This window comes from Tympanuchus pallidicinctus, unplaced genomic scaffold, assembly GCF_026119805.1.
Source record: "Tympanuchus pallidicinctus isolate F22 unplaced genomic scaffold, pur_lepc_1.0 scaffold18, whole genome shotgun sequence".
Classification (NCBI taxonomy): Eukaryota; Metazoa; Chordata; class Aves; order Galliformes; family Phasianidae; genus Tympanuchus; species Tympanuchus pallidicinctus.
Genome location: NW_026294699.1, coordinates 5,162,789 through 5,174,528, shown reverse-complemented (window position 1 = coordinate 5,174,528; position 11,740 = coordinate 5,162,789). Strand labels below are relative to the sequence as shown.

The 11,740-nt window shown below is 45.1% G+C and overlaps 1 protein-coding gene across 5 annotated transcripts in view; it reads right to left on the bottom strand.

Annotated features, from left to right (window-relative positions):
• The window catches only part of ABAT (4-aminobutyrate aminotransferase), a 40,924-nt gene that overhangs the window by 2,943 nt on the left and 26,241 nt on the right, over positions 1-11,740 (bottom strand). For all 5 annotated transcript variants that reach the window (XM_052680168.1, XM_052680170.1, XM_052680171.1 and 2 more), the window contains 9 exons: positions 8,999-9,079; positions 8,467-8,559; positions 7,790-7,852; positions 5,813-5,876; positions 5,047-5,195; positions 3,704-3,841; positions 1,757-1,924; positions 941-1,087; positions 381-492 (listed from right to left, as the gene is read on the bottom strand). In XM_052680168.1, coding sequence (XP_052536128.1) covers positions 381-492; positions 941-1,087; positions 1,757-1,924; positions 3,704-3,841; positions 5,047-5,195; positions 5,813-5,876; positions 7,790-7,852; positions 8,467-8,559; positions 8,999-9,079 — 1,015 coding nt within the window. The remainder of the gene's footprint in view (positions 1-380; positions 493-940; positions 1,088-1,756; positions 1,925-3,703; positions 3,842-5,046; positions 5,196-5,812; positions 5,877-7,789; positions 7,853-8,466; positions 8,560-8,998; positions 9,080-11,740) is intronic.

Here is an 11,740-nt window from a genome sequence, read left to right as displayed (position 1 = left end):
GAGTTTTCCTGTGTGACAGTTATGTTAACATTAATTTTACTGACGCATTTCTAGAAGTGAGCCTCATCTGGATCCACCTCTGTTCACAGCTGAGGAATACTGAAGTGAGGTTCTAAAAACAATGCTCTGCACAGGTCTCCCTAAGTAGCATCAGACCTGAGGAGGCAGAAATTGTGCACCTATGTGCAACTGACCGGTTCAGATAAACGCTTAAGGAGATAGGTCGACTCCCAGAGAAGCCTCCATAGGGTTTGTTTGTAATTCACTTTTGTCTTTGGATATTTTCGTATGCACGCATGAGATAAAAGAAAAAACTCAAAGCATTACACACATCCTGCCGTTTGCCACTTGAAACTTCACCCGCGCATAAACTTCCTTACCTTTGTTTCTTGCAATTGTAATTAACTTGTTTCTAGTTGCATCATTTGGAGTGTCAAATGAACAGAACGTTCCTCTTCCTCTCGCTCTGCTGATAAGATGGGGGTAGCGAGCCTGCAGAGAGTGAAGGACGTATGCACGGCAGCTCATATCCCCTCATTCTGTTCCCTCCCAGCTCCTCCAGCCCTTTGCTGAGAATGGCTTCAGCTCTGTACAAGGCTGCTTAGCAGCAGCTGTAAATATTGATGTCTTTTTAAAATTGTATTTCTCCTAGAACCAAAAATGTAGCATCACAGCCTCACGTATTTTGGAGGTCACCCTTCACTTTGGATTAAGCTCTATAAAAACTACATTAAGTCATTAAAGGAAAGTGTACTTGAGCTGTAACCAGGACGCGTTTGCTCAGGCTTACACTGAAGTCTATGAACCACTATGTTACCATCACAGTGTGCTGCCCAGCTGGAGTTCCTCAGTCCGCATATTAGAAACTGGATGAGGTCAGACCCTAGCTGATCTGTGAATTTCTCCTCCGTATCTACAGATAACCCTTAAAAATGCTTACCTGTAAATCCAGAAGGCCAGTCAGTAGTGCTTTTCCTGCATGGGCTGCGTTGTTTATAAGGTCTTCTCTTTTAATAACCCTAATGACTTCGGCAAGCATAAGGTTCTTGGATGGATCTCCAAGCCAGGTGTTAAAAATCCGATAGGGCTTGGGAAAGAGTGGAAAGAGAGTTGTGCAACAAGTGAACAGGCAAGTCACTTAATAGTCATTAATAACAAAGCAAGCAAGCCAGCACACTGATCACGTACGGTACATGAAAAAGCATGCACTAATCTCATAAAGTCCCCTAAGCTGCCTGCTCAGCATAAAGAAAGAGCTACTACTTTATGCTGTGAATTTAGCATGTTTTGTTTTGCTGCTCAGTCACGTCACAAAAACAAGGCTACAGATTATGTTGAATTCAGTGTTGTTGTCTGTATGCGTTTGGCGTTCAAGCTTTACCTTTTCGTTAGTTTTTTTCATTTCATTTTCATTTAAAGTGGTATTACTATGAAGAGTGAGTCTGAATAACAGAGTTTGTACTGCTTGCATACAAGCTTTGAAAATGCCAAGCCCTTCAGAAAAAGGGGCTGCTTTTGAACCGAAGTTCATTAGCCTGCACCCAGTTCTCTGCTCTCTCCCGTCAGCGATGTGAGTGACTGGCAGCAATCAGAATAACGGAGTGAAAGTAAAGATGTCTCCTATAAGCACGAGGCAAGCGTCTCTGGGACAGCAGCTGAACCTGCAGCACCAATGAAAGCTTGTCTCTTCCACAGACGTGTCAGGTGCTCATGAAGGATCTTGGCCATTAGCACAAAGTTTCATCGGAAGTCTTACAGCATTTGGCCTGAACTCCTCTTTGTGGAAAAATCCTCCTGTCATCATCTTCTTACTAAACGTTACGACATCGGCTGGATCATCCAGGCCCCAGTGCTCGTGTGCCCAGAATTTTCCTGTGCAGCCACCTCCTGTCTGCACCTCATCCACCAAGAACGCACAGCCATGCTGCAGAGATTTAAGAGAAAAGCACAGAACAGGAGTCAGCATTTCTAAAATAAAAATACCTCCCTCAATGAATAGATGCATACAAGCCAACGACATTATGTTTCTCCTTCCTCTGCCCTCACTGCTTCAAATCTCTTGTCTTCAACCTAAAACCAGTGCTGTTGTATTTCCTAACCAGACTTTCAACTCACGGTGTGTTGGATTTCACAATTATTCACCTATTCTCTGCGAGCGCACAAAAGCTTCTCCCATAGATGTCTGAGGGGCAGCCAGAGGCTTGGATGGATACACTCTTGGCTGGGTAAGGAGCTGGTTGGAGGGCCGGGCACAGAGAGTGGTGGTAAATGGAGTCAAATCCAGCTGGTGACCGGTTGTGAGTGGTGTTCCCCAGGGGTCGGTGCTGGGGCCTGTCCTCTTCAATATCTTTATTGATGACCATCGAGTGCACCCTCAGTAAATTCGCAGATGACACCAAATTGGCTGGAAGTGTGGATCTGCCTGGGGGTAGCGAGGCCCTACAGAGGGATCAGGACAGGCTGGAGAGCTGGGCTGAAGCCAATAGGATGAGTTTCAACAAGGCCAAATGCCGGGTCCTGCACTTCGGCCACAACAACCCCAGGCAACGCTGCAGGCTTGGGGCGGTGTGGCTGGAGGACGACGTAGAGGAAATGGACCTGGGGGTATTGATTGATGCTCGGCTGAACATGAGCCCACAGTGTGCCCAGGTGGCCAAGAAGGCCAATGGCAGCCTGGCTTGCATCAGAAACAGTGTTGCAAGCAGGAGCAGAGAGGTGATTGTTCCCCTGTATTCAGCACTGGTGAGGCCGCACCTCGAGTACTGTGTGCAGTTTTGGGCCCCTCACTGCAAGAAAGATATTGAGGCCCTGGAACGTGTTCAAAGGAGGGCAACAAAGCTGGTGAGGGGTCTGGAACACAGGCCATATGAGGAGAGGCTGAAGGAGCTGGGAATGTTCAGCCTGGAGAAGAGGAGGCTCAGGGGAGACCTCATTGCTCTCTATAACTTCCTGAAGGGAGGCTGTAGTGAGCTGGGGGTCGGCCTCTTCTCTCGTGTCATCAGTGATGGGACCAGGTGGAACGGCTTCAAGCTACGGCAGGGGAGATTCAGGCTGGACATGAGGAAGTATTACTTTTCAGAAAGGGTGGTCAGGCACTGGAACGGACTGCCCAGGGAGGTGATGGAGTCACCGACCCTGGGGGTGTTCAAGGAAAGACTGGATGTTGTGTTGAGGGACATGGTTTAGTGGGAGCTATTGGGAATAGGTGAACGGTTGGACTGGGTGATCTTTTAGGTCTTTTCCAACCTTGGTGATTCTATGATTCTATGAAAAAGCATGAAGTAGGTCTTACTGAAGGCCAGTACTTACTGAAGGCTTCTAAATACATAACTGCCGTGTTCTGGTTATGAAGGCATCTATCTTTATCCCTGTTTTCTTGGAACATCTGTCCTTATCCGTGGATTTGATTTGTTTTTAACTTCAACATGAGTAGAAACGCAAGTATGCCAGCCATATTACCCAAACCACCTGTTCTAAAGTTGTTTAAACCCCTCAACAATTGAGGAGTCCACCAACTGTGTGCCCAGTGTAAGAGACGACGCTGTGCTGACCATAGGAGTTGTTTGTATGGATACATGTACATAACTAGCCCAGCTGCTAATGAAGAGGCTTGTGACATTCCAAGGAGAGGAAGGTCCCTGGAGACAAGAACAAACGATGCACGTTTAGCTGCTGCTGTGCGAGCAGTGAAACCCTTGATTACCTTTCTGGCAATATCTCGTAGCTTTCTGAAGAAGTCATCTGAGGCATGGTTGTCTCCACCCTCTGACTGTATTGGTTCTATAATGATTCCAGCCACAATCTTCTTTTTTTTCCTGTACTTGACAATCAGATCTTCCACCTGCAAATCAATTCATGTTACATTTTCTTCTCATGACCTTCTCGTATTTCTTCCCAGAAATATTAAAGCTCAGCACCAGCACTTCAACCTTTCATAGCCATTCCTGGCTATAAAGGTTCCTGGCAGGAACCACAAGAAATCTGTAAGTATCTGGGATTTAACTGCCTTCTTGTTCGTAATTTTTGGTGAAGTTCAAACCACAGTCTGAACCAAACTGCAAGCAAGTTGTTTAATTCTCCACAGTGTAAAAAGTACAGCAAATTTCAGCTGAAAGTATCATCACAGTTTGCTCTGCTGTTGCTGCCATTCCATCTCAGATTTAAAAAATGTAGCACAGAACAAATCTCATCTGATGCATGAATGAAGGCAATCTCCTAAATTGGCATTTTTTGTTCACTTTGCGCGTTTTTAAGTTTATCTGATGAAGCACTGCAGAAATTCTGTTGCTGATAAGGGGCTTACGGAGGAGTTTTAATTAACCTTGTACAGCCAGTCATTAGGATTATTGGTGTCAGTTGTACTTCAAATATCCCTTCACACCTTCCAGGACCCACAGCCTCTGTAGGCTGCATAAAGCAGTTCTTTCCCATGAGTGCCAGAAAGCAACTTCAAAGATTTCCAAGAGAGCATTCAGCTTGCTTTTTTTTTTTTTCCTTTTTAATAATGGCTGAAGTTCGTGGATCAATTTTTCACATCCCCCCCCCCACCCCCCCAAATAAGCTACTATCACAGGGCAGCAATTTGCTATGCTTTCAGTTTCCCCTCCTGTGCTCAGGAAGGCACGCAATGTGCCTGCTCCTTCCCTGCAGCTGTCAGAGGATCTTTTTTTTTAATGTCTTTTTTTTTTAATGCACAAAGACTAACACAGAAAAGCTGAAAAAACTGAAATACTGGTACAGGTCTTCTGTGCAAAGCGTTACACACACCACGCTCTCTTTCCAAAATCTGGCAGTCCAGTTCATCCGGACTTAAGGAGCTGCTTCTGCACCTGAACTTTCGTGTTGGTACAACGCAATGACAGCAGACTGGCTGCTCTTCTGCAAAGCAGGGCCAAACTGCTAACTGTAAACAACAGTGAATGCTGTTTTAATCACAAGCTGTTCCAATCCCCGAAAACATTCCTTTAGTGAAAAACAACTAAACCTACTAACACCATTCATCGTTTCCAAACAAAATTAACAGAAAGCTGCCAGTGAATTTGTTACCTCCTCTAAACAACGGGCTTCTTCCTGTTGATTCTCTTTCACAAACTCTTCCAGAGGGTACTTCAGTCTTGGAAATGGAGCGATAGGCCAGTCCAGCGAGGGGATGTCCAGTTTGTGAATTGCTTTAGAGTGAGTTGTAGCTAAGCAACCTAAGCCCAAAATAACAAGAATTAGAGTGATATCTGACATGGAACTGTACAGGAAAAAAGCTACAAGAGGTGAAAAATTGCTTGACGTCAGGACTTTCTGAATTGCTCCATGTTTTCCTTTCCTGAAATACTGAGTAACAGGATTTATTCAAGGCACAGTGCAGTAGCCTCTAAGCATCCATTTCCATATGCACTGTTCCAGAAGGACAGGAGGACCTCTGTCACTGAACAGCAGTGCTGGGTAGACGGGTTTCACTCAGTGGAAGAAAATCAGCCATGGAGCTCTGAATTACAGTCCTAACAAGAGGCTAATGAGTTTGTGTCTGGGACTGAGCTGATACAAAATGTTAACCAGGAGTGTCAGCTTTTTGTGCTGTGGCAATTTCACCCCAGGAGCTAGATTGCTAGTACATGTAGGAAACCCTGGATTCAAAAATAAGGGATTTCATATTCAGAAGATTTGAGATTAAATCCCACTGTCACTCGAGGATGGTTTCAGTACTGGAGGGGCTTCTAAGGCCCGTAGGCCTGCATCTGCTCTGCTGGCACTGCTTGTCTCAGAGCAGCCGACAGCAGCTCACTGGAGGAGGCATGGGACAGGGCAGGGCAGTTCTTACCGAAGGTCCTTCCGTGGAAGCCACCCATGAAGGAGAGCATGGCATAGTCGGGGCAGCCGGGGGGCTGGAAGCAAAGCACACAGGTCAGCACAGGGGTGCCAGAGCTGAGCTGCTGCCCACAGCCTTCCTCCCCGGGCAGCAGCCACCAAAGATGGTTACGTTGGCACATTTAAGAAGCACGTGTCATCCCCCGAGAGCTGCCTGAACTCCTAGATTATATCATAGCATTAATGAATATTTGGCAATTTACACTGGCAATACTATTGCTTTACAACAGCAGAACATTCAATGCAATCAGCCCTGTCTGGCACAAACAACTGCCTATGCACCGTGTACCCATGTGTGGGGGTGGTGAGGCCTCTGAGCAGAGGTGGGGCTGCAGTCCTGAGAGCTGAGCCCCGCAGCGCTGCTGGGGAGCAGGTTTCAGAACGGGCAAAAGGGTGCTGTGGTGAGGGAAAAGCGACGCAGAGCAGATCACACTGCCCAGCCCTGAAAGGAAACCGCAGCCTGTGGAGAACCCACACCACAGCAGTTTTCTGCTGAGGGACTGCAGCCCACGGAGGACCTGCGCAGGGCAGGGGAAATGTGCAAGGAGAAAGGAATGGCTGACAGGAAGAGTTATGGACTGACTGCTGAGCCTGGTAAAGGGGCGGTGCGGCCACGGGCACCACAGCGGATTCCCTAAGAGCTGATAAGCAACTTCTTTATATGCTGCAGACCGCCTTGATAGCAGGCAGAGATACCAAAGCAGTGAGCGAGAGCTGCCTGCTACGTTATGTCCGAGTGTCTGCACCTGGGGCACCTCAGAACAGCACACAGCTTGGATGTGCTGCACCATGAATGAAAGAGGAACCATAAGAAAAAACATGTAACTGCATACTGCCTGCAGTTCACAAGAAGGATGTACTTAAGCTAACCCCAGCCACTCCAAAGGTACAGATTACCTTTCTTGGTGTTTCCCTCTTATCCTAGGAACGAAAGGCTTACCACCACTTACACACTCTTTAGACCTTTGGTCTAAGCTATGTCTCACAGATCCAACATTTTGTAACCCCTCAGAAAAAGGCGTAAGTTGCTCTGAAAATTTCCCACCCTCAAACTTTAAAGAAAACTTAATTTGCTCAAATGTGAATCTCAATTTTTAGAAAGCTAAACCTGGCCAAAAGGTGACAATCAGTTCCACGTCTTTGGTCATCAGAAAATTCCTCCTCCTTCAGGCCATTAGGTGCCATTCCTTCATTAGGATGGGCACAGCCATCTCTCTGGACAGACTGCGAGCAACACCAGAGAACTTTAATTCCAAAGACAAACCCTTCTCATTTTTAAAGCTAAATGAAGTCAGTAATCTGACTTCAGATTGTCAGATTCAGATTCAGATTCAGATGAACTGGAGTGCTTTTCACTAGAGAAGTGACAACCATGGGGCTGAGACCAGCAGGTTACATGCATCTCAAAGAAGAGATCAAATATGCAGTTTTCTGCTATTGCAGCAAGTTAAGATTTGTGCCTGGCATGAGTAAGACCACCTCAGCTGAAAGCTGAGTAGGACTTCAGAGGTTTTTCTGCTATATCTCTGTTTTCTCATCCCACCTGTTATCAGTTGAATTTTAACTACCCTCCTGATTAGTTTTAAGCCGTAAGATCACAACTTCTGGAAAAATGAAAAGGACAGTCAATTACTTGCAAAAACATGCATGTATTAATAATCCCTACGGGCCCATCCATCATCTAATTCCCTTTCTTGGTATTTCATGAAAAAAGGAAGATCTTCCCAAGATCTGCTGTGTGGACAGATGCAGAAGAACACTACCAGCAGGTCTTGGTATTTTTGTTGGAAGCAGTTTGTCTTTCCCCATTTTTTAAGTTTACAAAATTGAGATTCCACTTCAGAGACAGGAAAACCAATTCTTCCTCCCAGTCTTTTCTTAGAAACCCAAGCCAGTGCTACATCTGTATAGTAAAAAAACCTCACGTTACCTGGTTAATCATGCATGATTCCAGTTCCTCTTTTGTGACATTATTACGGCCCCTCTCCTTGTTCTGCAGATAAACAAAACAAAAACAAGCAGCTACCAACAGTTTTCCTTTAGTTGTAATCAATGAATTTATACCTGAGTTACAAGTTACTAGTTTTGTTATTCCAAACTAGAGGCAGTGAAGGCCGTGGTTCCTATGGCTGCAATGTGCATTTTGTAAGACAAACTATTTTAGCTAATTGTCAGTTTAAGATGTTGGCCCTAATAATGTACAAATAGGCAAAGCCAGTCTGTCCACTCACTCCTACACATCAGGGGAAAGAAGACTGCTGTTGGAGAGGCCATTCCCAAGGAATACATGACCTTCTTTGGGTTTGAGGTTAAACCATTTCTGGAAGAAGAAATAGATCACACTGTGTGGTGAACAAAGAATAAGCACAAATACCACATACATTTTCTTTCTTTCCTTTACTTCTTAATTTCTGAAATTGTATCAATTAGAAATTGAAAGCTCAGAAGAAGGCTTTTTCATAAAGAACCTATATTAAGGTGAATATAAATAACATCACACCTAGAGAGCCTCTGACCCTTACTTTGCTTTGTAACAGCAGTTATGTTGATGAATAGATTTCTACATTCAAAACTACAAAACAACAACTCTGTTAATATTTTACTCACTCTGTACCACATAAATATTAATTTAAATGCATTTTCATTTGAGCAGGATCCACAAGCCATGGTCATCACCTGTGGCAGACCCTTGGGAGCCACCTGTCAATAAAAAGGGAAAATCACTTCAAAATACTGAGCTCAACTATAGTGGAAATTGAATGTAATGCAATTAGTCTCAAAGTAATGGGAAACCAGCCATGCTTGGGACGAGGAAAGCAGACTCCTACTGCAGCTGAAGAGGCTCAACACTTATGCTACCTCTTATGAAAGCACAGTGAACAGAAGTAAATGAAAAAGCATTCTGTCATCAATTCTTGAATCCACATTGAAAGCTGCAGTATCTGTACTGAGAGCAGACATCACCCTTCCACACTGAAGCCTGGGGAAAAAGGTTCCATTTTGTCCCCTGCTGGTTCTGGTCTCTTGAAAGAGCTTCCCTCCGGCGGGAGGACAAACTGCTGACCCCACATCTCCCCTTGACGTACCCATGTCCCTAAACACAGAATGCAGTAACTCATCACAGCCATCTCAGACTTACTGATAACAAAGATTCCTTCAGTCTTTCTGAAAAGTTCTCCGGAGGTAAAATCCCTAGGGCAGGTCTGTTGATAAAAGTGCTCTACAAAAACAAAGGAAGAGAAATTGTTAGCTTTCAGTATTATGTGGAAAATATCGTGCTGATATGGAGGCAGTTACATCTCATTCTTTTCACAAATAACAGCCATAAATTTGTACTGTTACGTTTCCAGGGCAGTAGCGGGCAGTGCAGCAAGGAGATCAGCGAGAAGCTACCCTGCATACTATTCTCCCCATAATCAGAAACATGCATTAAATCAAGCTCAAGAACACTGACTATGATGTATCCAGACAAGCTGGTGAAAATGCTTTTCAACTACATTCTGCTTTCATGAAGCCTGCTGATTTGTACTGGAAACACTCCAGTTAAATATTTCTTGTTCTGGTGCCTTTTGTTTGCACAGCCACCCTTCCCACTGCCTTACCTGGAATTTTAGGTACGTTCTTTATTGTGCACTACAATAGAAGACTTCTAGCTTGTCAGCATCGTTTCCTCACCTCTTCTTTTCTCCTTTCTGTTTCCTGATTAAGGTCTGACCTGAATCAGGTGCTACTACTGCTGACATAGTCCCAACGGTTGCAACGTGACCTCTCCTAACATAGTGCTTGCACAGCTGAGCTTTGGCAACTCAAGTCTTTACGGGTCTCTAAGAAGGAACAGGCTACATCCCAAGCTTGTACAGTTTTCATCAGCCTTCCATCTTTTCTCACTACAGGTACTCATTTATTCAGACCACAGTAAGAGGTGTGAGTGGTCATACTGTAAAATCACAGCAAGCCTGGAGGCAACTCAGAGGCCCTCTACCCCAGCACTGCCCCAGCAGAGCCTTGCAGAGCAGGGCCCAGCCCCACAGGCAGGCGGCTTTGGGAGAGCTCCAAGGAGGAGACCCCACAGCCTCTGGGCAGCCTGTGCCAGGGCTCTGGCACCGCACAGCACAGCAGTGCTGCCTGATGGGCAGAGGGAGCTGCTGTGCTCCGGGTTGTGCCCAGTGCCTCTGCTCCTGGCACTGGGCAGAGCTGCAAGGAGCCTGGCTGTGTCCTCTCTGCACCTCCCTTTGCGTATTTATGGACATGGAAGAGATCCCTCTGAGCCTTCTTCTGCTGAACAGCCTCAGTACAGGTAGAATGTTTCAGCAGAACTCTGAGATAACCAAAAGTCACATAAGGTATAACAAAGTGTGAGCTAGGACACAGTAATTCATACAAGTGTACTAATTCCAAACCACTATTTGCTTCCACAGACTTAAGTTTAAAAAAAAAAAAGTAATGCCTTTACTAGCAGATAACCACAAAGTTCTTGTTTAGTACCTACGAGAACTCTTACTTGACTTTTTACATCACTTTAGAAAGCAATTCTCATATAAAATTAAGAGATATGAGACCATAAATCTGTCATGAATTTGATTATGGGTTGTCACAGTCAATTGACAACATTTGCCATTAGGCAGAAAAGTCAATTTCTCTTTTGTTATTAATGAGGTGCTCAGTACCAAGAGAAACGTAACACTGATATCAAGCTGCTGTGGTCTCAAATGAATGGTTGCATATTTTGTTCTTTATAGCCGGCTATAAGGAGGGTACATGGAGCATTACAGATAAACAAAAAAACATCTGTCCAAGAAAACACCAATCCTGTTGTTAACTATAATCAAGGGCCCTCCATTGATGCGTATTACTCAAAAAATAATAAGGCTGTTTTTTGAGTACTACGGTTGGCACTGCAGTCAGACCCCAGCGGCTGCAGTGACGCTCCCCCAAGTTCTGCCCTTCCAGCTCTCCGGCCTCAGCGCCACAAAACTGCCCTGCAGAAATGACATTCTGCCTGTGCTGGGCTCAGAGCAAAGGCTGCCAGGAACGGGCAGTGCAGTCAGGGACAGACTGCCTTAGTGCCACCTTCTGCCCTTGATCAAACTGATGATCAGAACTGATGATCTGATTTTCAGAAACCAGAACAGGGTACCAGTGTTTTTCATGCAGGAGAGACGGGCCTGATATTCAGGCTGGCAGTCTTTTCCAGCTTAAAGATTAGCAACTGCTACCACACAATTGGTTTTTGTTTTGTTTCACGTCTGACTTTGCCTACTACTGCATTAAACAAGGCACTGCCATCTCCAGAAATAACTTCATAACTCAATGAACTTAATGTTAAGTAGAAATACCAGTGCTTCCACGTATCCAAATCTGCCTTCAGTAACTCTAGAATTTCTAGCCTTGATGGGAGACTTATTTTATTTTCAAATTCACATCCTGTGTTTCTGGGAAAGGCAGAGCTCCTCTCATCCTGAAGGACTGAGAACTATTAGCAAGCTGCTAAGAGGCCCAGGGAACCCGAACACCTGTGCTCCTCTCACATGTTGGCCTCAGCTTTGCTCTCCAGGACAGAGCCATGAGACTTCATGCAGGCAGCACAGCCAGGGGATCTGGTGGCGTGCAGCCAAAGGCCGTGCAGCTCAGGTCTGCGTGGCTGCATTCTGCTTCTCAGTGAAATCACAACTCTGTGCATAAACATCTCTGTATCGTGTACCTAACTTGTGGTGTTTAAAAGTAAAGGGGTAAAATAATGCAAACAAGCAAACCCACAAACTGATTACGGAACTCCTGTCCAAGAAACGAAAACACGAAGCCTCAATTAGAATGCAGCTTTTTTCCAAATACTGTCAGCACAGTGTTGAGGAAATAAGAAGGTATTTAATTTAAGAAGCAG